This window comes from Lissotriton helveticus, chromosome 3_1, assembly GCF_964261635.1.
Source record: "Lissotriton helveticus chromosome 3_1, aLisHel1.1, whole genome shotgun sequence".
In the NCBI taxonomy this organism is placed as follows: domain Eukaryota; kingdom Metazoa; phylum Chordata; class Amphibia; order Caudata; family Salamandridae; genus Lissotriton; species Lissotriton helveticus.
In genome coordinates this window covers 374,548,467-374,576,394 of record NC_136061.1, presented here as the reverse complement: position 1 = coordinate 374,576,394, position 27,928 = coordinate 374,548,467, and the positions used below count along the sequence as shown (strand labels likewise).

At 47.2% G+C, this 27,928-nt stretch overlaps 1 protein-coding gene across 1 annotated transcript in view; it reads left to right on the top strand.

The window, feature by feature from the left end:
* Nucleotides 1-27,928, top strand: part of SUPT6H (SPT6 homolog, histone chaperone and transcription elongation factor) — a 1,180,384-nt gene that overhangs the window by 1,049,870 nt on the left and 102,586 nt on the right. Inside the window, exon 33 of the mRNA XM_078680107.1 lies at nucleotides 8,795-8,907. Coding sequence (XP_078536233.1) covers nucleotides 8,795-8,907 — 113 coding nt within the window. The remainder of the gene's footprint in view (nucleotides 1-8,794; nucleotides 8,908-27,928) is intronic.

Here is a 27,928-nt window from a genome sequence, read left to right as displayed (position 1 = left end):
ATATTTAGGCTACGATACCGATATTTCAGCCTCTATCCTGGATTTTGGTGGATGACTCTGAGGCTTCTGGGCTATATGGCCTTCTGCATCCTGCTAGTGATGCTTGCCCAATTGCATATGCGGGATCTGCAGTGGGACTTGATGTTCCAGTGGGCGCAGCATCAGGGGAATCTCTCCAACATGGTCCAGATCTCGGAGGGAACTGCACAGGACCTGCAGTGGGGCTTACCAACCACGATTGGGTCAGAGGCAGACCCCTCTTCCTTCCTCAACCAGATAACACAGTAGTGACCGATGCATCACTCCTTGGATGGGACGGAGAGGAGGAGATCAGAGAACTCTGGTCTCCGGAAAAATCCGAACTCCACATCAGCTTGCTAGAGTACTGAGCAATTTGTTGGCATTGAAAGCTTTTCTTCCTACAATCAAGGGAAAGCTGGTTCAAGTATTCACAGACAACACTACAGCCATCTGGTACTGCAACAAACAGGCCAGTGTGGTGTTGTGGACCCTTTGTCATGAGGCCCTGCGTCTTTTGACATGGCTGGAACAGCAGGGCATATTCTTGGTGGTCCAACACCTGGCACGTTCTATGAGCGCCAGGGCGGACAAACTCATTGGTTGATGCCTATTGGATCACAGATTGGCATCTCCATCCTTCTCTACTGCAAGATTCCTTTTAACAGTGGGGAGAGCCTTTGTTAGATCTATTCACCTATGCTGAGAACGCGCAATGTTAGCAGTTTTGCACACTGGAGTTTCCAAGCCAGCTCTCACTTGGAGACGATTTTCCTCTCGAGTGGACCTCAGGCTTCCTGTAACGCCTTTACACCCACACCACTCCTGCCAGAGTGCTGAAGAAGATCAGGAGCATCTAGGCCCAAGTCATCCTTGTGGCTCAGGACTGATCAAGGTTAGTCTGGTATCCTGAGCTTCTCCAATTAAGCATCGATCCTGGTGGGCTGCCCATTCGGGAGGATCTTCTGTCGCAGCAGGGTAGAGTCCTCCGCCCTAACCGGTCAAATGTATGCCTTCTTGCGTTGAGATTGAGCGGCAGCAGTTGACAGCATTCGACTTTCCTCCTGAAGTTTGGAATGTTATTTTGGCGGCCCTCCACCAAGGCAATGTACGCCTGCCAATGAAACAAATTTGTAAAATATTGTACCAATAGGTCTGTTGATCCTCTTTTGGCTTCCATTTCTCTAGTTTTGCTTTTTATTTTAACCCTTGCTCAGCAGGACTCTGCACTGGGCACTCTCAAGGGGTACCTTTCGGCCCCATTTGCCTTCATGAGGCTGCCAGACCAACCATCATTATTTAAATGACCTATTGTAAATAGATTACTCCAAGGCCTTGTACATATTACCCCACCTTCCCCTTTCATTATGCCTTAGTGGGACCTTAATTTGGTTCTTATATTCCTGATGTGTGCTCCATTCGATCCTCTGTACAACTCCCCCCATTCCCCCCTCCCCACCGCTGCTTGCCATCAAAACAGCCTTCTTAGTGGCAATCATATCTGCCAGGAGGTCAAGCGTACTTCAGGCTTTGTCATACCAAACCTCATTACCTGATCATATTGCCTGACAAATTGGCTCTTCGTACTCAGGCTTCTTTTCTCCCTAAATCATCATCTTCATCATCACAGTCATCTCTTGCTGGAAGATTTTCTGGGACAGGACAACATTCTTGCGGACGTGCTATGCAGGACACACCAACAAACCCACGAATGGGAACTCAGTTCTTAAGTTCCTTCCGTACTTTCAAAAGTGGGAGTTCCCTCATATAGACTTATTCTCCACAGCCGAAAACGCAAAATGCCAAAACTTCGCCTCCAGGTTCCCATACCCACTATCCACAGCCAACGCACTATAGATGTGTTGGTAAGGGATATTTGCCTACAATTTTCCACCACTCCTCTAATTCCACTTCTGGTTCTGAAACTCAGGCAAACATCACTCCACATGATCCCTGTAGCTCTTACATTGGCATGTCAACCCTGGTTCACAACACTGCTCAATCTTTCAGTAGTCTAACACGAGAAGCTCCCCAACAGGCTGACCTTCGCAAATCAGACACCCAGACCCTAAGATGCTCAACTTAGCAATCTGGCACCTGAGGTCTTAGAATTTGGTTACTTGAATTTACCAATAGAATGTATGGACATTCTTAAGCACGCAGACCCACAACTAGAGCTTGTTATGCCGCAAAATGAAAAACGATTTTGTTTACTACTGCCAACTTAGACTAATAAATATCATCAAAGCCACAGTGCAGGTTAATATTTGTTTCTTGCTACATTTACAAAAATCCAAGTTAGCATATGCTTCCATTAGGTTGCATCTTACAGCAATAGCTGTGAAAGCCCAAAATAACATCTATCCCTCTTCAAAATTCCAGTTATTAAAGCATTCACGGAGGGACTCATTCCACCTCGCGTACCTCCAGCACCCTCTTGGAACCTTAACATTGTGCTCACTAGACTTATAGGTCCTCCCTTTGAGCCTCTGCACACCTGCTTTTTTCAATTTATAGTAAGGAAAGTGTAATTTGTGGTTGCTGTTGCCTCACTCAGACGTGTTGGTGAGCTCCTGGCATTAACTATAGAGTGACCTTTCTTTCAAATACATAAAGACAAACTGGTTCTCCGTTGTAATCATTAATTCCTACCTAAAGTAGTTTCCCAATTCCACGTCAATCAGTCTATTGAGCTTCCTGTTTTTTCCCCCAACCCTGATTTCATTGCAGAAAGAGCTCTTCATACTCTAGATGTTAAAAGTGCTCATGTTCTATATAGATAGAACCAAAACTTTCAGAAAAACTAAACTGTTTGTAGCCTTTTCTCCACCTCATAAAGGCAACCCAAAATTCATATCAAGCATTGCTAGATGAATAGTCAAATGCATTGAAGCTTGTTACATTAAAGCTAAAAAAAACTTTACATGTAACTCCCAGAACACATTCCACTCGCAAAAAGGGAGCAACAGTGCCCTTTTTAGGAAATATCCCAATGGCTGACATTTGTAAACAGCTACATGGTCTACCCCCACACATTTACTAAACACCACTGTGTGGATGTTTTAGCACTCCAACAAGTCAATGTAGGTCAGGCCGTACTATGTACCCTTTTTCAAACCAATGCAACTCCCACATGATAGCCACCGCTTCTAAGGAGGAACTGCTTACAGTCTACGCAGAGCATGTGTATCTACAGGCACACATGCAATAGTACAGATTGTTACTAACCCTGTAAGTATCTGTTAGTAGCATGCAGTACTGTAAATTCACATGCACCCTCCCTCCTTCCTTAATGCTTGTGGCTGTTAGTTATGTTTTACACCTTTCTCAGATAAGTTCACATTACAGCACGGCCACCCCTATTTTTACAGATTACTTGCACTCCTTTCTCACCCTCCTGTCAGAAAACAATCTAACAAAGGTGTTGATGCCCATGCGCAATATCGCAGAGCGGAGGAGTCGTTCTACTTTATGACTCGAAAGAATTCTTTGAAGAAAAACAACTTGTACAACGAAACCAACCCTAGATGGCAAGATTATGCAGAGCATGTATATCTACACCACTGCATTCCACAAACAGATGCTTGCAGAGTTGGTAACATAACCTGGTTGGTTCCCTTACAGCCATATAGTCCGTTATAGTCCGAATCGTCACTTGAGGCAGGTTTGTTGTTCAGAGAAGACAACTTTATTCCACCAAGCAAGTTCAGGTGCTAACTTTTGTAGTTGAGTCATAAGGGTCATTTGAGAATGACTCTCACTAACAAAAGGTTGAGGGAAACACATTGGTGGACTGGGATGTGGACTAATCTGCTGTATGTTTACAGAATGGCAAGAAGTGTTATCTATAACACGACCCATGGAGAAGCTGGTAGTCCAGAGCGAGTGTGGAGTAAAGTGAGACCCCGGAATCCTCATAGTGCTAGTGGGTGTGTCACCATTTGAGGCACTGAATGGGAGATCTCCACAAGATTTTCTGAAACCTGCATGGTTGAGTAACTTGTCCAAAATGTAATTTGATTTTGATGTCAAGCAACACATTGATGGAATGTTTTCGAACATTGAGCAGAGTGAAATATAAATTGAGATCAGATATAATGTATGCATAAAGACTAAGTTCCCTTTAGTAAATGGGATCTGATTGTGAAAGGTGAAGTGAAGTTTGACGCACCATGTTGTGTGGCTGAAGTAAGTCAGGATGAGAGAGAAGTGAGATTGGAGAATGGGCAATGGTGTAACGTTGCTCGAGCTTTGAAGGGCTCTGATGCCTTAAAAGAGAAGGTTTGTCCTCCAAGATTAAGAGTGGGGAAAGTGATTCTGGAGTGAGGGATTTTTCCCACTAATGAGAGGCGTAAACCAAGAATTCCTATAAGGTTAAAGGATTTTGTCATCGGATGATATGGGTACATTATTTCGTTAATTTCGGGTCGCTCACCTATGTTTTGTACTCATATATTTTTTTTGTGTTCTTTATTGTTTTATGAAAAAAACGTTAGTGAATTTATTTAGTGAGTGACTTTGAATTACTTTTCTTGCATTGTTATGGAGGGGGAGGTGGGCTGTATTAATTTTCTTGCTTTGTTATTAAGGAGAGGAGGTTGTTATATTTGCGCATTCATACCTCGTGCTCTTGCGCCCTGCTTCTAGGGCCGTGTTAAAATGCAGATGATGTCTGCATTCGATAAGGGATGAGAACAGCAGAAGCGAGGTCGTTGTTGAGCCGGTTGAGGGTTGCCTGTACACTGCTCTCCATGTAATAATGTCTACATATACACTTCTTCGTGCCTTCAATTCAACACCCTGCCAACACAGAGCAAGAGCTTCTCTATTCTGATACTCCTGACAGAATGTTTTCCTCAAATTTCTTCAGTGTGCAGGCAAATCACCCCGTAAAACAGGTTTTAAACTGTGTTGTGGCTGTCACGGACAGATGTTGGTGACTGACACACATACAATGTCTGTTTATGATATTTCTGCTCCAAACACTCCTTGGTATTGTCTCCATGCTGTAGAATAATGAACAAAAAGGCCATCGCAGACCGTGAGGCAAAACTAGTCATCAAAAACTCTGGAGGTTATAAAGGAGATTGCTGAATTCAAAGGCGCAACAGTCCTTTTCGAAGTTAAGTGTGCTGACGTGCTCCCATGGCCAGTCGTCCTCAAGGTCATGAGGCTCAAGTAAATCAAAGTCCCACAAGAAACATAAAACTTTGTAGCTTAAGTCTCCTTTGTCATGCAACTTCCACCACTGAGATTTGCACGTGGAATCCAGGTACTTCGGAGCCATGTAGTACTTCCCCCAAACTCCCTCTTCCCCTGTAGAACTGATCCAAACGCTAGCCTCACTTTGGTCCCACCCCGAATTGACAGTGACATTAACAGCTGAAGGAGGCCACTGACCACATCTTTAATGGTGCACCTGATTCCTCTGGAGCACCTTCAGCCCCACGAGGGCCTCCAGTTGGTATACCTTTCTCAGATCCATACTCTATGTTGTCTGCCTCGAGGCTGAATTCGTCCCTGACTTCAGCTCTGGCAAATCCAGCCCATGATGCCATTGTCGGGCCCCATGCTTGGAGCAGGAACAATCCTGCGTTTGGCACCATGACCAATGCCACTGGTGTGTGTACTAAGGCTAATCCTGATGTCTCCAATGCCGGAAGGGTAGACCATTGTATTGATTCAGAGACTCACACGCTCCTGCCCAGAGCTAGACAAAATAACAACTCTGGACCAGACTACGCTCCACATTATGATTTAGACACTCTTCATGATGAGAATGAAATATTTTGAATGTGTGTGTGAGGATTTTGAATTGAGCATGTTTGTAAATCAGGAGCCAGTGGAGTTCACTGTGGTGTGGTATGGTCTGATGTGAGTTCTGTGTATGAGATAGAGGATGAGTCTGCTGAGTTCTCACTTCTAGTGAATTGCTTGGTGACCCCAGCAGAGAGGGTCTTCCCATAATCCAACTTGTTGGTGAATAGGGCGTGAGTGGCAATTTTTCTAGTGTTGCTTGGGAGCCATTTGAAAATCTTCCTCAGCATCTTCCGCATTTGGAAGCAGGATGCAGTGATGTCATTGACTTATGCTGTCATGTCCAGTTTGCTGTCGATTATTCCGAGGGTGTGGGTCCAAGTTCAGTGGTTAAGAATTTGAGTTCCTACAGTTAGCAAAAAGAGAACCATCTCCTGATCAATTGTTATGCAACAATATCTGCTGTGGGCTAGCCAAGGAACAGCCCCCAGAAGGTGTGTGTGCTCATTCCACCAGAGCAAAGTCTGCATCTGCATCTGCAGTGCTGGGGCATGATATGGAAGTCGTGGATATTTGCCGGGCTGCTGCATGGACGTACCTCCACACGATCACTGAGCATTACTGCATAGACAGCCAGATCCAGCAGGACTGGTACTTCACCATTCCACAGACCCACCATCTTGGCAGGTACTGCTTTTGTATCTATTCACTAGGTGAGGAATCTGGAGTTACAAGTCTCTATCAGAAGAGTAAGTTACTGACCTTTGGTAGCACCTTTTCTGGTACATACTCTGTCTAACTGCAGGTTCCTCACCGACCCACCCTTCTCCTTGTTCTGTGAAATTGGCTCAGATAATCCATTGATAAGGTTCTAATCTGTAAAGTCTGCACACTGTCATATTCAGATTTATGACTCCACGTCTGTTGCGGGGTACAATGATAAGAATAAAACTCATCTCAGTTTGGAGGTGGCATGTATATACAAGAACCCCAACGTCTTATCCGGTATATATATTCGGTGTGGAGCCACACAGTGCCATCTAGCGATGTGCAAAGCAATTGCTAAGAAGGTTTCCCGATCCAATCTGAGTGGGGAAATTCAGAAGTTCAGAAATCTGCAGTTAGAGTGTCTATCAGAAAATGTGCTACCAAAGATTAGTAACTTATTTGTCTGCCTGTATGGTCTTAGAGTGCAATTGTTTCTATCCCCAGGAGACTACCCAAGAACTGACCAACTTCCCAGTGCTGCTTACTTACAATTTCAAGTCAGGGTGCTACAAGACTAAGATGACGAAAGGTACACAGGGATTCTTACAGAAGACAGCAGTTGGGCTCTTACACCACTTTTGGGATCTATAACTTTAACCCCCTTCTTCAAATTCCTTTGATTAGTTTTTTTGGGTTGTTTCATTGACCTCTGCTTGTATTATGATTTCTGTGTAGTTTTCAGTGTGACCGAGCACGTAATAAGTTATCACTGAGGTTTGGTTTCCCACTTTAAAAATTTGAATCCTTTAGAGAGCTCCCCCACTGTTATATTTATTTCAACAAAAAAGATTATGAATCATTGAGGGATACTTATTGAGAGTTGATTCTGGCCAGGATTTCAGTGTATTCCTGCAATAGCCAGAGCCATATCAGATTATCTGGGATGGAGCGGGTGGCATCTATATATCAATAATTTTACTGAGATTAATTGTTTGGAAAGTATTTTGTATGTTTTTGAACATCTGGTATGGCTTGAAATATAATGGACATATATTGGATTACCAGTTATAGACAATGATACTTATTGTACTTTCTAAATCATCTTTAACTATTCAAATGGTTTTCCTTATACAGGGGACTGGTTAATATTCGGAACCTAAAAATTTTATAATTAAAATGTGACCCTAAACATTTCACATGCTGTCTTTCGAAGGTAAACATTGAACTAAGACTCTAGACCTGGATTTCTTGGCCGTTCATTTGAGGTCACCTCAGTATCTAGCACAAACTCTGGGTCCAGATGAATGATGCTAACTAGTGGCAAGTCAGTGGCACGCCTGGGGTATTTTCAGTTTGAGAATTTAAAAACAAAAAAGAATGCTCAGTTTTCAGAAAGTTGCTAAAACATATTTTAAAATGTTACCTAAAAACATTTCAATAGATAATTTGTACTATTTTATGTTCATTTTTTTTGTTCCTTTTTTTTGTATTTTTGTTTTACAGTCCCCTAGTCACCGTATTTTCTTCTTAATAGCACACCTTGATATGAAATAGAAGACAATTGCAGACTGTGATAGTTTTGTGATCTAGTTCTCATGATTTAGGGTTTGAGGATTCAGTGCTGAGTGAGGGGAAATAAGATTCCATCCACAGATATGAGGAAAATCATTATTGAAGATGGTGAGTTATAAGAAGAGGGACATGCAGAAAGTTTCAGTAATATTTGATGACATTCAAGTTCTATAAATAGCTCAATTAACTGATGTGGGATGATCCGGGAAACAAAATGGGAGTAAGGCTCCATATGTGAGTGTTGGAAGGGAAGAGATGTCAGAGCGAGCTTATAACTGTAGTGTAAGGCCCAGTGATTTAGGTATGGAAAGAGCACAAGTGCTATGGTGTGGCAAGTGAGATTTCACAAACGGGTGCAAGTCTGGCAAAGGTAACGAACTATAGCTAGAAACTGGGATCCAATGACAAAATGTGAGGTTTGCTGTAAATTAAGTTTAATATGAACAATTATTTGAGGGATTCAAGAAGTGGGTAATGGGTAGAGGTTCCAGAGAGGGCTGTGGTTGAGGTTCCAGGTACAAGGATGGGAGGGACATGGAATTTACAGATGATATGATTCTTTGCAGATGCTTCATGATTCGATGTCTAATGGCCAGAGTGAATCTGTGTAGGAGGGCATATTTGGCTCAATGAATAGATACAGAAGTGGCAGAGATACCAGAGAGAGGGTGTAAGAAACTTAAAACTTCCGGAAATTGGTGCACAAGTTACCCATTGCTGTACATTTCTCTATTTTCAGAATTGAATACTTAAGCGTAACACCAGAAGGATTTCGATATAGAGGTCAGATCTTTCCCACAGTTAATGGGCTTTTCCGATGGTTCAAAGACCATTATCAAGACCCTGTGCCAGGTGAGTACAATGAATTCTTTTGTGCTGACACTGCTTATTTTGAAGATGTTTTCAGGCCAGCTAGCCTTCGCCTCCTTGCTTGCAGTGAGTGTAGCAGCCTAATATTTATTTAAACAATTAGGCAATGTAGCAGCATAGAGTGTAGTGCCTCTCAGGTCTTGCTCAACATACAGGTATAGGTTTCAATACCGCTTACTAAAGGTACACAGCTAATTGGGCACGCACGAGGGATGGCGCACTCTAAACATTTATTCAGTCATTAATCGGCATTAACCCTTTTAGTGTGCCCGTCGGCCAACAGCCGTCGCGAGCACTACCTCGGTAGTGCTGCGCACGTCCGTTGGCTGACGCGGCCCCGCCCACTCAATGGAATGCCCTGCGGCGGAATTGCCGCCACGGTTAAGGCGTTAAACATTTAGCTGTATATGGCTATTGCCTATTGAAATCAGCTAATGAAGCTTAGCAACAGCTTGTCACTTACTCTTGACAGTCAATTTCTCATGGCCTTGTGGTTGCAGCATGGGTACAGTACGCTCAGCTACATGCCAGCATGCCTTTGTACATTCTGCAGGCTTCTATCATGGATTCTACATTCCCATCTCACGCTCAATGGTGTCCTCTTTTCTACTTTATTGCTCTTTCTTCATTGATGTTAGCTGGTCCTTACTCTCCTATTTAATCAATCAGGATTTATAAAACGGGGCTTATAACCAGATAGGGTATCGAGGCGCTTGCGGGTCCCGGAGGCTTATTTGAAGAACCAGCTCTTAAGTTTCCTTTAACACTTTCTGGGTAATCTGGTAGACTTTCATTTTTCCATACTGTCCAGTTGGTGGATTTGTATGGCATAGTTGTGCTGATGCTGAGGAGAGTCTTTAGTGAAAAGCTGTCACTGTCACACAGAGCAGTATTGGTATTCAAAGTCCAATCAGTACAGCTTCCAATTGTCAGGTGGGCCCCTCCTGCGTGCCAGGACGTTAGTGAGCCTATAAACTACCTTCCTGTAAGCGCCATGCTTCCTTCCCGGTATATTTCATTTGTTTTTGCAAATGTTTCAGCTTTTATCTGAGATATATATGTAGCATTTTTGTCTAACAACCTTACAGAGCTGGCCTATTTTGCCAAATGTAATGTCCAGTGCCATTCTGTTTTGAATTGCAATACTTTGTATGGCTACAATTTCAATTGTGATATTTCCCAGGGTTACTGTTGTCTTCTCAGGCAGGTTAGCTATTAGCCTATTAGCCTAGCCAATTATTGAACCTGATTACTAGTGTGAGCTATCCCATCTGGTGGTAGCATTACCATAAATGAACGCAACATTTTTGTTGCCCAGGCAGCCATTCTCTTCAGTCTCTATTTTAAGTCTGGATGTCGGTCCACATGAAACATTCCTGGCATGATGGACAGATAACTCCTATACTATCCTTGGGGTAGCTAAAACAGGCTAGTCAACGTACAAAGAACCCCCCCTCGTATCCTATCAGTGCTGGGGCAGGCATTATAGTCCACCCATACCCAGTGTCAGAAGACGGTAAGTCTATATACTCCTTGCATGTGCCGTTTCCCAAAATGGAAATAGAACATGTTCTTTCTTAAACACACAGGTGATATTATTTGTTGTTCTATCTTAAAATATGAAATCTGCTGTGTTGGTGGCCTGGATTTGAGAGCCCCAGAAATAAACCGGAGTTCTGCAATCCTTCTCTAACTGTTTTATCAACATATGTTATGTTAGAACTGGGGTTTTCCGGTTGTCACAGTTTGCATCATGTACAAGCAGGAACTATCACTCTTGTCAATGTAAGCTGGATGCACACTAAATGATAGCCTGTACTCACCCTCTGGGAGCTTGGCATAGAACAATCAGACTGATCTAAAGAAGAAATGTCTGAAGTATGTGTGCAAAACACACACTCACACTCACACACTCACACTCATTTACTCTCACTCACACTCTTCCACACAGGGTAGCAAGTATAGATTATATTTTTATGAATAAAGTAAGACCAAACTGACAAAAATCCAATAAGTAGAACCGGAGTTATGATTTCTTTTTTTAATAAATCAAAATGTAGTGCTTCGAGGTAACTAGTGCTTAGAGGTTACTTAAGGTCGCACTGGACCAGGGCATACCAGCTACAGCACTCGTGCAGGTCCTGCTGAAAAAGTACTGTGGATGGAGAAAGTGTCTACATCGACGACTCTGTGTCTGTTCCGATCTGCGCCAGCTGTAGGAAGCTGACTTTCTGTATAGTGGACCAAAATGAGATACGCTATGAAGAAAGTCCTGATACCTTTTATTGGTTTACAGGCTTTAATTAATAATCCCAAATGCTCTCTTTGGTGGTAGTGTGCGCAAGCAGTTTAGGCTTATCGGAGGATAGTGTTCAGCATTTGTTATACACAGAGAGTCAATAAATGAAACACACTCAAGCAGAAACTTGAGATAAATTTAGAAAAGTAACAGATTTTTATATAACACCAAGAACATCAGAATCAGATAGATTTTTACAGGAAAAACATCAGAAAATCACATTTGAGACATGAGCCTTGAATGCTGTGATGTTATCCTATGGAAGAAACATTCACTGCACGGGCATACTTAGAAACAGCTCCCAGGGTTATTTTTCTGGTCTTAAGATGCTATGGGGCCAAGGTCAAAAGAACCACCAACAGTTTGGATTTACCTTTACTGATGTGTCCAGGTGCAAAGATGCTGGTTATGATAGTAGCCTCAAACACTACCTGTTAAATTCAATGGAGAAACCTGTACCAAGAAAAAGACTGCAAGTGGGGACTTGGGGACAAGTCCAGCAGAACCCAAAGGAGGGGTCTCCGCTCTTAAGCTTCTCTGGGGCAAGGGGGAACTGTTGGTTGGCTCAGACTCTGGCTTTTGGGGCTTAGGTGCAGATATGTTTTGCCCAGCGTGTTGCTTGCGTTGGAGGCTCTCACGTCTGGGGGTCAGCCTGGTGATGGGGGAAAACAGGACAGCAGTGCTACTCTCGGTGCTGGCCTCGGAGATGCTGACGTCCCTCGTCAGTAGTTCGATCTTTTCAGGGTTGGTGTCAGGACTGGTCACTTAACAAGCCTTGGTTGCTGCAAGGGATCCAGTACCCAGGGTATTGGTGCTGGGAGGCTCCTGACGGGTCTAGCGGCTCGAGACTCGCTGGGGAGATGGGATTGACCTCTGGGTGCCACCATGTCCTTCTCCTGGGGAGCTGCTTCCTTGACAGACCTGGTGATCAGTAGATCGGTGTACTTGGCAGATGCTGTTAATGGCTGCAGGGAAGTGGCTCCTCCACTTCAAGGGGGGTGCTGACTGGTTGGCGAAGTGGTGCAGCCCTCCAAGGCTTTAGGAGGACGCACAGCTGCAGGACGAGTCAGGTCTTTGCAGTTGCCTGGATAGCAGCAGGCAAGCACGGTTTGGTGCCCAACCTGGTTCTGGTCCGCATTTTCGTCTCTTCTTGGTTCTTCATCTGTTCCCAGTAGACAAATCTGAGTTCCTGGTGTCAGGGCAACTAAATAATGCATTTAGAGGCCTTAATGGGAGTGCAAGGTTGTAGCCAATGGGTTACCTACCCCTGGGGTTAAGTACTCCCTCTATACGACGTCTTCCTGGGAAGAGTGGGTTTAAACCTGACCCAGAGTTCCTAGTTCCCCTAAAAGTAAAATGGTGGAACCCTTCTTTAATCGTTCGCTTCTGATAGCCCGCGGTAGGGGTGTGATCACACACACACACACACACACACACACACACACACACACACACACACACACCCACACACCCACACACCCACACACCCCCACACACACACACACCCACACACCCATTGCAGGCTACGTGTTTTGGTGAAGAACAAAGTGAAGAGTCGACATGGCACGCATCCCTGTGTGCCCTGGCATAGGTCAGCCACCCCTCTAACTGGATGCACTATACCAGTGGGAGGGTACAGATGCATGAGCCCTGTACCCCTACAGTGTCTAGACCAATTCTTAGACACTGTAAGTGCAGTAATGCTATTAAGAGTATATGGTGCTGGGAGTTTGTCCTTAGGAACTCCATAGCACCATAATGGCTTTAATGAAAACTGGGAAGTTTAGTATCAAACTTTACAGCACGTTAAACCCACACTGATGCCAGTGTGGGATTTAATGAAAAATGCACTCAAAAGGCATCTTAGAGATGTCCCCTGAAAAACGACCAGCCTCTGGTGGGTTCCATGACTGGTACACACCAGCCTGCCACCATGAGACATGTTTCTAGACCCCTGGGGTAAGAGCATTCGCTGTCTGAGCCCAGAAACAAAGACTTTCCTCGGCAGAGGTGGTAACCCCTCCCCCAGGTCTGGAAGAGCCAGCTGTAGCAGCAGAGCTTCAAAGGCCTTGCCGCCTTTGTAATGCAACCCCCTAGACTCTCCTGCTATCAGGAGCATGCCCCCCTCCTGTCTCCCATCCGTTTCGGCGGGAAGACAAGCAAGAAACATAAGCACTGCCCAGAAGGCGTGCCAACTTCTGCCAACCCCACCGCTCAGGTGGGGGAGGTGAGGAGAAGCCCACTCTTCAGTGCCCGTCATCTTGAAGATGGCTGGCACTCTCCAATAAGAGTTAGGGATTGTGCCCACTGCCCCACGTGAGGTGAGCACACCAATGGTGTAGTCGCCCTAAGGTCATTACTAGCCCATTGGCTACTGACCTAGAGAACTAAAATGGCCCCTAAATACAGTATTCAGGGAGCAGCCCTGAACCAAGAAGACAGATTCCCTCAACCTACGAAGAAGGATGAAAGAAGACGCCCAGCAGAGGAGACTGCAGAGAAGAACTGACTTGGCCCCAGCCCTACCGGCCTGTCGGCAGTTTCCATAAATCCTGTTCCAAAAGTCGCCTTGTCCTGCAGCCAGTGACCTATAGAACCCTAAGAGGACTTACTACCTTCAACAAAGACCGGATCTCCTATGAAAAGCAGCTCTGTTCAAAAGAAACTCCCAAGACAGAGTCTGCTGAAGACAAAGGAACCCTACGCCTGGAACCACAAATGCACCTGACTCCTGCAGCCTGAATCAGAGTGGCTCACCAGTCCCAGCGAGATCCCCTAGCGCTCCAGAGTCAGAGTCCACCGTGAGTTGACCCCTCCAGGACTCCGCAACGTCGCCTGCAGCCTCTGACAGTCGGCTCCGCACTGCTCGAGGTTCCGGTCGAGTTGGTCGAGGGACCGGTTGCGGAGCAGCAGTCATCATCGATCGTCTGGATCCAAGTCCTCGCATTCGGGTAAGTCGAGGCATGGCAAAAACAAGTCGAAGAAGCATTGTCGCTCTTCTGGAGGAGTCCATGACACAGCTCGCCCAAGCACTTGCTGAGGGGCGGGATGCAGCACAATACTCCATTCGATGTGGACTTGACACCACGGACTCGATGGGCAGAGCCATTACAACGACGGCGATTTGCGTCACACCTGGCTGAGGTCCACCAACTTTTCGGGGGATGTCCAGAGCACTCTCATGGACATGCCTTTTGATGGTTGTCTCCTCTTTGGCGACAAGGCAGATAGTACGCTGGAATGCTTTAAGGACTCCATGGCTACGGCAAATTCCTTGGGCATTTCGGCCCAGCGCCAGCAGACTTCTGCTTTTTGTCCCTTTGGAGCCAACAAAGGGGTGCCCCTGCACGTTCGTCCAGCAATAGGCCGCAGAACCAACCACAGAGCGGTCGCGGACGTGCATTCCGCCGTGGCAGAGCAGAGGGTCAGAGAGCCGGTCAGTCTACCTCCGCTCCCGCAGCATCTTTCTCAAAGCCTTCCTAGTCCGAGCTATCAGGCCCATTCCACGCCAGTGGGAGGCAGGGTTCGCCATCACATACTCCTCTGGCGTACCATCCCTTCGAACAGGTGGGTGCTGCAAATCATCTGAAGGGGCTACTCCCTCTCCTTCGAGTCGACCCCTCCAGCCATGCCACCGCAGTACCACCGCATGTCGGGAGATCACTTGTAACTTCTGCAGGAGGAAGTTACGGCCCTCTTGGCAAAGGGGGCCATCGAGCGCGTTCCTGGCCCAGAAGTAGGACGTGGTTGTTGTTCCCACTACTTTCTGGTTCCCAAGAAGGGCAAAGGGGGCCTGCGCCCTATCTTGGACCTCAGGAGCGTCAACTTCTTACTCCGGAAGGAAAAGTTCAAGATGCTGACTTTAGCGCAGGTTCTGGCTGCCCTAGACCCTGGAGACTGGATGGTAGCGTTTGACTTGCAGGACGCTTATTTCCATAGTCCCGTCCTGCTGGCCCACCGGCGCTACCTGCGGTTCACGGTAGGTCACGAGCACTTTCAGTTTACCGTGCTCTCCTTCGGCCTCACCAGTGCCCCTCCGGTGTTCACGTAAGTGATGGCGGTGGTCGCAGCTCATCTGCGCAGATTAGGGGCTCCAGTCTTCCGTTATCTCAACGACTGGTTGTTGAAGGCGGGCTAGCCCCAGACAGTCGTCTCCCACCTCCGGACTACGGCCGACCTCCTGCATTTGCTGGGGTTCTCCATCAACGTGCCGAAGTCGCACCTGATTCCCTCCCAGCAGCTCCTCTTCATTGGAGCGGTTCTTGACTAGGCGCAGTTTCGGGTTTATCCTCCCGAGCAGCGGGTTCGGGATATTCAGGCTCTGATTCCGATCTTTCAGCCTTTATCCAGAGTTTCGGTCAGGTTGACCCTACGGCTTCTGGGACTGATGGCCTCCTGATTCCTGTTGGTGCATCACGCCAGGTGGTGGATGCGGGCTCTGCAGTGGGACCTGAAGTTCTAGTGGCACAGCATCAGGGCAACTTGTCCGACCACATCCTGATCTCGGAGGGCACTGCGAGACAACGGCAGTGGTGGCTCACGAATCGCGATTGGGTCTGGGGCAGATCCCTCTCCCTTCCCCAACTGGAGTACACAGTGGTGACGGATGCGTCCCTCCTGGGATGAGGTGGCCACATGGGAGAGGGGGAAATCAGAGGCCTCTGATCTCCGGTGGAGTCCCGGCTCCACATCAACCTGTTGGAGCTTTGGGCGATTTTGCTTGCACTGAAGGCATTCTTTCCCTCTGTCTGGGGACGTGTAGTGCAGGTGTTCACAGACAACACCACCGCCATGTGAACCCTATGTCAGGAGGCTCTGCGCCTCTGGGCATGGCTGGAACATCAGAGCATCACCCTGGTGGTACAACACTGGCAGGTTCCCTGAACGCCAGGGCTGACAAACTCAGTCGTCGGTGCATGATGGATTACGAGTGGCGTCTGAACTCTGATGTGGCGCAAGTCTCTTTCAACAGTGGGGAAAGCCTTGGTTAGATTTATTCGCCACTGAAGAGAACGCGCAATGTCATCAGTTCTGCGCATTGGAATTCCCAAGGCGGCAACACTTTTCGTCACGTGCGGAGCTGCGGTCTGCTGTATGCCTTTCCGCCTATACCACTTCTACCCAGAGTGCTGAAGAAGATCAGGCGCGGCTGGGCTCAGGTCATCCTTGTGGCTCCGGATTGGGCACGAATATACTGGTATCCCGAGCTACTCAGTATGTCAATCGATCCCCCGATTCTACTGCCTCTTCAGGAGGACCTTCTGTCACAGCAGCAGGGGACGGTCCTCCACCCGAACCTGTCCAGCCTCCACCTACCTGCGTGTAGATTCAGCGGCGACAGTTGATGCCATTTGACTTGCCTCTTGAAGTCTGTAATGTCATTCTGGCAGACAGGCGTCCCTCCACAAAAACGGTATACGCCTGCAGGTGGAACAAATTTGTGGCATTGTGCACAGCAAAGGCTGTGGACCCCCTTTCTGCCCCTCTTTCGGAGGTTCTCCTCTTTCTTCTTTCTCTGGCCCAGCAGGGCTCTGCTCTGGGCACTATCAAGGGCTATCATTCAGCCATTTCCGCCTTCTTGAGGCTTCCTGATCAACCTTCTCTTTTCAAGTCCCCTGTTGTAAATAGATTCTTGAAAGGCATTGCTCACATGTTTCCTCCTTTTCCCTTTGTAATGCGTCAGTGGGACTTGAATCTGGTGTTACCCTATCTGATGTGTGCTCCCTTTGAGCTGCTCTACAACTGTCCCTTGACTCTAAAGACTGCTTTTATGGTTGCCATCACCTCTGCCAGAAGAGTCAGTGAGCTCCAGGCTCTTTCCTCTAAGCCTCCTTTCCTTTATGTCCATCCGGGCAAAGTTGTTCTGAGGACTCGTCCTTCTTTTCTACCCAAAGTGGTTACTGCCTTTCACATCGGCAGACCATTACCTTGCCCACCTTCTTTCCGTTTCCACATCCTTCAAAAGAGGAAGAGAGGCTCTACCGTCTGGACCCTTTTATCTGGACCTCACACCACAGTTCCTGGTCGACAACCAACTCTTTGTTGGCTACTTGGGCGCTAAGAAAGGAAGGGCGGTGCACAAACGAACCATCTCTCGGTGGGTCGTTTTGTGTATTAGATCTGTTATTCCTTGGCTAAAAGGGATCCTCTTGTGGGATTCCACTCAGGCCACGGCGGCTACTACTGCCTTGGGATGGGGAGTCCCTTTGCAGGACATTTGTCAGGCAGCTACGTGGGCCTCTCTGCACACGTTTGCCCAAGCACTGCTACCTGGACAGCCAAGTCCGGAGAGACTGCTTCTTTGGCCGTTCGGTTCTCCAGGACTTCCTGGTGTGATTATTGGTTCGCAGACCCACCACCGGGGTTGGTATTGCTGGGGTATCTATTCTAAGGTAAGGAATATAACACTAACGTGTTTCTTTCAGATGCACAAGTTACTTACCTTCGGTAATGATATATCTGTAAGAAACATTAGTTAGTGTTAGATTCCTTACCGCCCTACCCATCCTCCCCGTTCTGCGAACTGATATCTAGGGTTAAGGACTTTCCCTATCAGGGCCCTAGTTTTATGGCACCAGTGTCGGTTTCTTGCATGGCTCTATGTTCCTGGCACGGAAAGCTATGTTCAGAACTGACTTCAGCGCGCGAGGACGGCGTCTAAGTACTCCAGCGACGTCATTCCGGCGATCACGACGCCGATGACAGACATGGAGCCACAGATGACGTCTACCAACGCGCAGGGGTACTGCTAATGGAAAAACTTTCCGGATCCAGTCTGACGCCTGGGGATATTCTAAGGTAAGGAATCTAACACTAACTAATGTTTCTTACAGATATATCATTACCGAAGGTAAGTAACTTGTGCACCTATCCCCCATTGGATAACATTGGGCCTCAGAACTCTGCACCGGCACCCTAATGCCGCTGAGGGTGTTCTGAAAGTGCATTCTCAACCCTGGCAGGACGCTAGTTCTAACCCCTGAATACAAACTCCCACAAACTTGTACTTAATCTGCAAACCGATGACTTAATTTCCTCACATTTGCATTGACTGTTTTCCTTGAAAATTCTTTGAAGTGTGGAGTTGGTTTGTATGAAACATTGAAAAACTGCAAATTTACAAAAAATGATTTAATGTCCCTGTGTATTATCTAGGCATATCTCACTGAGTAGAAAAAGTAGCTTAAAAAGTAATCTAAAACGTAACTACAAAGTAATTTAAAAAGTAACTCAAAAGTAATTTTGACCTATTGACTTATCTGTTATTCAACCAACTGCATTTGAACCTGCATCCTGCTGTAAAACATTGCATAGGATTTTGCAAAGTATTATTTCACTTACCTGCACCAGGCTTGGCTTGGTTCTAGAAATAAAATAACTTAATAATATTTTTGATAGAGACAAATTGGTCTGAGTTAAGTCTGAGTGTGTGGCATAATTTCTTGCCCGAGTTTGTACAAATGCTTAACACTACCCTCTGATAAATCCTTAGTGCTCGCCCACACTGCCACAAATAAAGAGCAAGGTGCTATCTAGTTTTAACCCTGCCTACCTTTGGGGCACCACTGGACTCACTCTGTGCACACTATTCCTTATTTTGGTAAAGAATATACAGAGCCAGCTTCCTAAAGGCATTAGTATGGGTTTGTCAAGATGAGGTGATTGATAATAAACACCATTATTTTCAGTAAAGCCATCGTGTAGCTGGGTACTTCGTAATGACCATTGCCTAGTACATATATACTTGAGATGGCTTTCTTAAAGCTTGCAATTTTGTTACAATGGAAGCAGACTTCAGAGGCATATGTGCTCATGCAGATATGTCCTCACATATAATGTAATGCACCCTGCCTTAGAGCTCTAAGGCCTGCTGTAGGGGTGGCCTACCTATGGTAAATGCAGTGTGCATGGGCATGGCACACAGGGAGTGTGCCATGTTGTGATTTCAAAATGGTTTGTACCATTTCACACAGCCTGCAATAGCTGCAATTTTTGTGTGGGTCCCATAGGGTGGCATAATAAATGCTGCACCCCTTAGTGTCACTCTTTAATACCCATTCCCTTGGTACCCGGAGTACCATTTGTCGGAAAGTCCCCCTTTTTGACATGGTCACCCCCACTTTTTGCCTGGTATTCAATACAGTTTTGGCTGGAAGGGCACTGGATTCCTGCTAACCAGGTCCCCAATGCCAGATCTCTCTCCTAAAACTGTACTGTTGTTTCCCCAATTGGCAATACCTTTAGCGCTCCCTGTCAGTCCTTAGTAAATGGTACCCCTAGTACCTAGGGCAAGGAGGCTAAAGAGGGTCCTTAAGGGCTGCAGCACAAATTGTGCCACCGTAAGGGACCCCTCACTAAGCTCATGCAAACTGCTGTTGCATGCTGTGTGTCTTGGTGCAGACAAAATTGAAAACACGACATTGCACATATCTCTCTATGCCATACCAGCAGAGGCTGCATGCAGTATAAGTAAGTCACCCGTATAGCAGTCCTTGCTGCCCTACGGCAGGGTGCTCTGTAGTACATGTGTGAACATATCTGTATGTGCAGATATGCCCCCTGTGCTGGTCAGTTGAATTACTGCCAATACAAGTGACAAAGAAAGCCATTTTAAGTACATATGCTGGAGACTGGTGAAAAAGAGTTTCCCAGCGACATGATGGCTTCACTGAAACCAGAGACTTTTGGTATCAAACATCGTATTAATCAGCCTACATGGATTCCAGTGACGGATTTATTAATAAATGCACCCAGAGGACACCTTAGAGGTGCCACCTGATAACCTACCATCTAATAGTGGTGCTGGCTGACTGGTCCTAGACAGCCTGCCACCACAGATGAGTTTCTGCCCCCCCCCCCACAGGGTGGGGGCCTTTGCTCTCAAGAGGCCACTGCCTTTTGTAGGCGAAGCTGGCTTACCTCGCTGGGGGAGGATGCCCAACCCCCATTGACCAGGGCCCGTTTGCCGCCTAGACAGGCAGGAAAATTTGTAGTCAGAGAGGCGTGTTCACCTCCAGGCTAGTTCCACCCCTAATGTGGTCTACCTGAAGTGAATGCGAAATGTCAGTGTCTGCCATCTTTGTGATGGCAGAGTTAGGAACTATGGGCCGGGGTTATGCCCTCTTTCCACAGGAAGTGGTCAAATAGGGGGTTTAGTGACCTCAGAGGTACTCTACACTCCCCTAACGCCCCTAAATCTAGTATAAGGGAGCCCTTGGCATCCGTAAATCGACCCAAAAGAAGAATGACTGAAGAGCTGTGAAAAGCAAGAACTGAGGAAGAAGCAACTGACTTGGCACCAACACTACTGGCCCGTTCGCCCAATCTACAATTGCGCCGAAGTCAACTCATCATGCAAGGTGCTGAGCCTCCAGATGCATGGGAGGACTACCATCACCTCTACTAAGACTCAGGAATTCCAGTGGAGAAGCGAAGCTGTTTCTCTCAACCTTGCAGGTACCAAAAGAAAGAACTGTCAGGACTCCGGACCCTGTAAACCCGACACCGGCCAGCAAAACTGCACCTGTCGCTCCAAGACAGAGTGGAAGTGAACCGAGGTGTCCTCATATCCCTGAGCATCAGGAGGCCTGATTCCCCCCCCCCCCCCCCCCACCCCGTTTCAGAATGTCTGGCCGTCTGGCCTCATAGTACAAACCTGCAGCCTCTTTTCGACCGGACCAATTCCCTATGACTATCATTGGGCACCCGACGCTGTATTGCACCACTGCACCCAGCCGCCCAAGTGACCCTGGAGGTGACCTGCTGGTGCTGCCTAGGACCTTGCCTTGTACTCACCTTAAGTCCTGAGGATTGGTCCCATTAGTCGCTGTGAAGTAAACATATGCATTGTGCTTTTTTTCTCTATAGGATATTGTCACCCCCTGAAAGTTGCACTGTCAACTTTTGAAAAACTAACAGAATTTCTATTTTGAAACGTACCTGATCGAATGGATTCTGGTGCCTATATATACACAAAGATATTGACTGCGTATTGCAAATGTCTAACATACCTCTGATAAGCCTAAAGTTGCTCGACCATACTGCCTGTAGAAGAGCACCTCGGGATTGCTACAGCAATTCCCTGTCCCCTCACAAGGGAATACCTGGACTCTTTGCTCATGATACCTCTTTTTGGCATGCTATATAAAGAGGCAACTTCCTACACCATTTACTAGGGACTCATTGGTTTAAAGTCCTTGCCAATTGGATTACAATTGAACATGTGTTTTGTTTTTTGGGAAAGAACACTCGCTGAAGCCTGGTTAGCAGTAGCATCTGGCAGTTCAAATGGGGACACAAAAGTGGGGGGGACATCTGTAAAGAAGTTCAGCTTCTTACACAGGGGATGAAAGATTTGTCGACCAACCCCTTTACAATGCAGGTGATACGTCATCCTCGAGCCGCGCTGTCTGTCGTTGTCAAGCTGTGCAGTCTGTCAAAACAATGCCGTTTATCAGCTCCTTTGTTGGTGTTGAAGATCACTGCGTCGATTTTGATGGTTCTGCCCTGCAAACGCTCCCTTTCAAGGGCCCAGAACGTTATTGGCACGGCTTGGCAGTACAGGACACACAGATGGCAGATTCCAGGTTCTGCTGCAGTGTTGAAGGAAGTCTTCGATGGCCCTGAGATTTCAAAACAGGGTGCCAGGCCAGCAAGTCCTTGGGGTCGCTTTGTATTCAAGTGACATGGGGTCCAGTCCTTGACCTCAGCAGGACGGAGGTCAGAAGGCAGCAGGGCAGAGGTCAGTAGGCAACAGGGCAGAGAAGCAGTTCTTCCAGATCAACAATCAAGCAGGTTGCCAATACTTGAAGCACAGCAGTCTTTACTCCTGGCAGAGTTCGTCACAGGTCCAGTAATAACTATCTTGGTAGGGTCAGAGCCCCAGTATTTATTCCCAGTTGTGACTTTGAAGTGGGGGTGACTCTAAAGCATGCCCTTTAAGTGCTCAGGTCCCCCTTTCTTCCCACCCCTGGGATACTGGATACTGCGTATTCAGATCTATGTGTCGGCTCTCCTCTCTCTTCCTGCCCAGGCAGAGCTATTAGAATGCGGATCAGTTTTCTGTAAAACCCACCCTTCCTGTGTCTGTGGCTGTCTAGAGAGAATGCACACAGTATAGCTGTTATCCACCCCAGATATGTATTTTTTTTAAACTCTTTTTATTGAACAATTGCCATGTTAAACAGTAAAGACACAGTATTTCAAATGCAGTTAACGGCACACAGTGCGATAGTGCATCAAAGATCCCTCTACCACAGTGCAACATGAATGTATTCGGGATAGGCACATCAACCAATATTGTTGATCCCATCTCCCCCACTCCTCGGTGGCTCACATATCTCCCCCCAGAAAGTATTCCAAGGCCCCCAAATCTGAGACCACTTCTTCGGGCATCCCCTGCAATGCTTGGTGATGTTGATGCCTTCCATAATCGTGTGATATTTCGCTTGGCCACCATGAAGCCCAACGTGACCCATATCCTCTCTTTGGCTGTAAGGTCAGTGGGGTCCCATATGTTTAACAAAATCAATTTGATGTTGCGTTGTAACTGTTGCCCCAGTTCTTCCCCCATCATTAAAACCACCCCCTCCCAAAATTTCTGAATCGTCTCACATTCCCAAAGTGTATGGATGAAGGTGCCCTCCTGCCCGCAAAGCTGTGTATAGCCACTATCCCATATGGACCAGCGAGGGGCCAGACAGGTACGTCCTGTGGAGGATTTTTAACTGAACCAGTCGGAGCCTGGAGGAGATGGTAACCTCGTGGGGAGAAGCCACTGCGGCTCGCCATTCCTCGTCGTCCAGGCCTGCTATGATCCCATTTGTCCCTTAGCCGTGTCAGGGAATCAGTCATATTGTTGATAAGTTTCTTCTATATGAGGGATATAGCTTTTTCTGGCAGATCGCCATCTAGAATCCTGTCCTCTAAGGGGGAGGAGGCTGGGAGGTCCGTACCTTTAGGGAGAGCCGAGGGTAGTGCATGTCTAATCTGGTGATACAGGAATTGTTCAGAGCCAGCCATTTCAAATTCCTGACATAGTTGGGAGAAGGATGTGACATTCCCGGATTTCCAAAGGTCTCCGATTTTAGAAATACCAATGGTATCCCACTTGTCGAACCCCAAGGAATGCGACAATCGACCCAACTGGTCATAGTGCCAGAGCGGTGCGGCTTGAGTAAGTTTGCCCTCCCACCCCAAACTTTTAGTAGCGTTTCTCCATATTTGCACTGCGTGCTTAGTTGGACCGGACAAGACATTATTCGGAGACTTTGTGTACAGTGCGCCCTCAAACCCACCCCCGGAGAGGAGCCATCGATTGATCCGAAAGTCTGGGTCATCATGCCGCCTATAGGTGCACTGATTAATGGCAGCAAGCTGTGAGGCCCAGTAGTATCTCTTCATGTCGGGGAGTCCAATAGCTCAGTCGAACCATCCCAGTGTGAGCTTATGTGTGGCGATGCGAGGTGGTTTACCCTCCCATAGCAAGTCTCGTACAGTGCTCTCCAGTTCTTTAAAATACGACGCCGCAACCGGAAGAGGAGTGTTCTGCAACACGTACAAAAGACGGGGAAGGGCTGTCCGCCCATACAACGCTATTGGGAGGAAGTGCTTGCTGCACTAGATATCATGGCTGGCTTGCACGTTCCTACTGACCCACTCACTGCCCTACTGGGATATACCGAACCTATTGCTGCTAAAATGCAGAAGTACACCTCCATGGCACTATTACTCGCTAAGAGAAGAATTGCATGCAGGTGGGGATGGGGGAGCGTGCCGAAATTTAAGGACTGGCTCCAGGACTTAATATATTGCCAGGAGCAACTACATTCTTATGCGGAACTTCAACCCCCCTCATCACGCCCAAGAGATATATGGGGCCCGTTGCAAACCTATTTAATGGAACACACTGCAGAGCACAGCGCGCAAACCTCATAATGAGTATCACCCGCTCCCTGATGGTCTCCTCCCAGCAAAACACCCACCTCTCTTGCACTAACAGGGTTGGGGAGATGAATGTCATAGCTATAATACTTTAGGGACCGGAACTCTCTTTATCCTGGACATGTATGTATCTATGTTTGTTGTCACAAATAACATACCAGTGGAATTGGTTATTATCTTTTACAAATGTCTTAGTTGTATTTTAATGTTTTCAATAATATACATGGATGTAATGATAATTCTGCCTTCATAACCAACTGCTTTCACTAACGTGGTCGGCCCGTAGAGGTTGTAGGCGGCTTGCTGTGTACTTCCCTACCCCTGCAACCCACCCGTCTTATATGCTTGATATGTCGCTGTGCCGGCCGAGAAGCGGTTGTAGGCAGTACGCGATACTGTGTGACGTCTGTTGATCTTTAGTAAAGGTTTTTTAAACGTAAAAAAAAAGACGGGGAAGGGACATCATTTTGAATAGTGCAGCACGCCCCAGGTGCATCAAGGGGAGTGATTTCCAGTGCTGGACATCGGATTTAAAGTGTGTCAGTGGTGGCCGGGGATGGTGTTATAAAACCGCGTTAGGTCTTTAGATACCCAGATTCCCAAATATCTGAAACCTTCAGCGGCTTCCATCAATAGGCAGTCTCGGGGTCGAGGTTGTTGCCCACTGAGAACGTAAAGCATCGATTTGGACCAATTGATCCGGTAGCCGGCGAATCTAGCACAAAGGTACAAAATGTCCATAATCACATTGAGATTTCGCCAGGGAGGCGAGATAAAGCAAAATATCATCTGACATGCGATACTCCCATCCATAAGTCCATTTAAGGCCCCAAATTGTGGGGTCTTGCTGGATCCATGCTGCGAAAGGTTCCAGGGCCAAAGCAAAGAGGAGAGGTGACAGGGGGCAGCCTTGCCTGGTGCCCCTTCCCAGTGAGAAGACAGGAGACTTCCGATTGTTTACGACCACTTGCGCCAACAGTTTGCTATACAGAAGACGTACCCAGTTGATAAATTCTGGACCGAACCCCAACATGTGGAGCACCGCGAACATGTAGGGACATTCAATAGTGTCAAAGGCCGAGGCGGCATCAAGTGACACCACCATGGCATCCTCACTGATCGTACCCGTCCTACAAAGCACTGCGTGCAGATGACGGAGGTTGAGAGACGTATTTCTAGCCGGCATGAATCCGGACTCTTCCAGGTGCACCAAATTGGGAAGCACTTGTAACAGACGAGTGGCAAGAACTTTTGCCAGGATATTGGCCTCGCAGTTAAGGAGTGAGATGGGCCTGTATGAGGAACACCGGTCGGCCGGTTTACCCGCTTTGTGGATTACAATGATAGCCAGTCTGTGATCTTCTGGAAGAATCCCTACCTCTTTACTTTCTCTATACATGGCAATGACAAAAGGGGCAGCTGTGCCTGCTGTTAACTTAAATAAGTCTATAGGGATCCCGTTTGGGCCTGACGCTTCCCCCCCCCCTCGCAGATCATGGTTGGCCTTCTCCACTTCCGTTACTGTAATGTCACGGTCTAGATCGAGACATTCCTCCTTTCTAACAACTGGCATCCGTATGCCGCGTATGAGGGAAGAGTCCTCTTTCTCCGAATAGGTCGTGCTGGAAGAGTATAGGGAGCGGTAGTAACTACCAAATGCGTTTGCTATGTCTTGCAGAGCCGGGAGTGCGAGTCAGTGGTAAGTTCAACCACAACTCGCCGTGCCCCATTTCTGCGATCCAGCCAGGCCAACAATTTGCCCGCCTTGTCGCCTACATCGTAGAACCTACTAAGAGTAGCCCGATATCGGGCTTTAGCCGTGTCTGTGGCCAGGTCTAGGAGTTGTTTGGATTTTAAGCGGAGACATTGGCGCGTGTCTTCCGAATCCTGTGACCTAACTGCCCGTTCGAGTTTGAGGATCTCATCCTCTATGCGAAGCATGGCTGCAGTCTTCTCCTTCCCCTGCCCCGCGATTTGTCCCAGGACCACCCCTCCAATGACAGTTTTGTAGGCCTCCCAGAATGAGATAGCAGAGCTGACTGTCCCCTGATTTTCTTGAAAATACAAGTCAGTTTCAGACAGTACCTTGTGCCTATTGGGGGGCGTTGTGAGACACCACGGGTTGATCGGCGCCACCCGGCCGACCGAAGGCTGTCCCACCTCCAGTGTACACAGAATTGGGGAATGATCCGATATGCCCTTAGCTAAGTATCGTATCCCCTTGACGGCATGGAGGTGATGAGTGAGTGTAAGCACATAATCAATGCGAGACATCGTGCCGTGGGGCCCCGAGAGATGCGTATATTGATGGTCCGTTGGGTGCAGGCACTGCCAAACATCCACTAGCCCTATAGCACCTAAGAAACTGTGGATCCATTTACGGGATAATGGCAGGTCTTTCTGGGGCCAGCAGTCCAGGGTATCAGAGACAATGAAATTAAAGTCCCCTCCTATCAATAACCACCCAGAAGCAGGTCACTGAGATCAATAAAGGCCTGTGTATGGAGGCCCGGTGGGATGTATAATGAGACCAGGTTAAGGGAGGCTCCTTCTCAGGTCCCAGACAGAGCTACGAATCTACCAAGCGGGTCCGTGCGGATCTTGTTGATCAGTAGGGGGAAGGATTTACGAACGAGGATACCCACCCCTGGGAACTGGAGCCAAAACCAGAGTGAGCAGTCAGCCGAAAACCCCATTGTGACAGGGCCCTGCACCCCTTGCCCAGCATGTGGGTCTCCTGCAAAAACACCACATCCGGTGAGTAACGTATCAGGAATTGGAGAACCACCCATCTCTTTATTTTGTCCCCCAGCCCATTCACATTCTATGAGAGCAACGTAAGTTTCTGTTTACCCATAGTGCTCATCACACAGGTTAAGAGATACAACATGCCTCGGGGAGGAGATAATGAGGGGAAGACAAGGGATTAGGCCTTTACATTTCCCAGCATAGTGATCAATGAGGGCGTTCAACGCCGTGCCTTCTGCAATTTGTATTTGTGTCCAAGAAAATAGGACATTTATTTATTTATTTTATTTTGAAAGTTTTATATAGCGCGAACAAGATCTTTGCAGATATCAGAGCGCTTTACAGACGAAAGGAACAACGTGTGAGTAAATAGCAATTGGGGTGGGGAAGGTACATGTGGGAGCATAGTCAGCCAGATACAACAATAATGATACAAGTACAAATAACTGATAGCGTAAACACTCAGGCAGGTCAATAACACGCGTCATACAAAAATGCAAAAAAGATTAGTAAAACTGAATGGTACAACGTCTGTAAATATCATCCCCAGTAATAATTCAAGTGTATTTAGCCATGAGGATAGCTTTTACTTCTTTCTTAAAAAGCATGGTAGAGGAGATGAGTCTGATTTCAGGGGGGAGTGAGTTCCAGATCCTGGGTGCCATTCCTGAGAAGGAGCGTTTATACGTTTTTTTCCTTGCGGAATCTTTGGGGCTTTAGCAGGAGGTTGTTTGTGCCTCTAGTGTTTCTAGAGCCTCCGGAAATCGTCAGCTTTTGGGCGAGGTATCCGGGTGAGCTCAGGTGGACAGCCTTGTGCGCGATGCAGGCGATTTTCAGATGAATTCTGGCTTCAAAAGGCAGCCAGTTCAGGGCTCTCAGGTCAGGGGAAATGTGTGAGTGTTTTCTTGAACCGGTGATGAGTCTCGCTGCAGCGTTTAGAGAAGCTCCTATGGGTGCCGTGTTAGTTAGGGGGAGACCGCAGAGGGCGATGCTGCCGTAATCTATTCGAGGGAT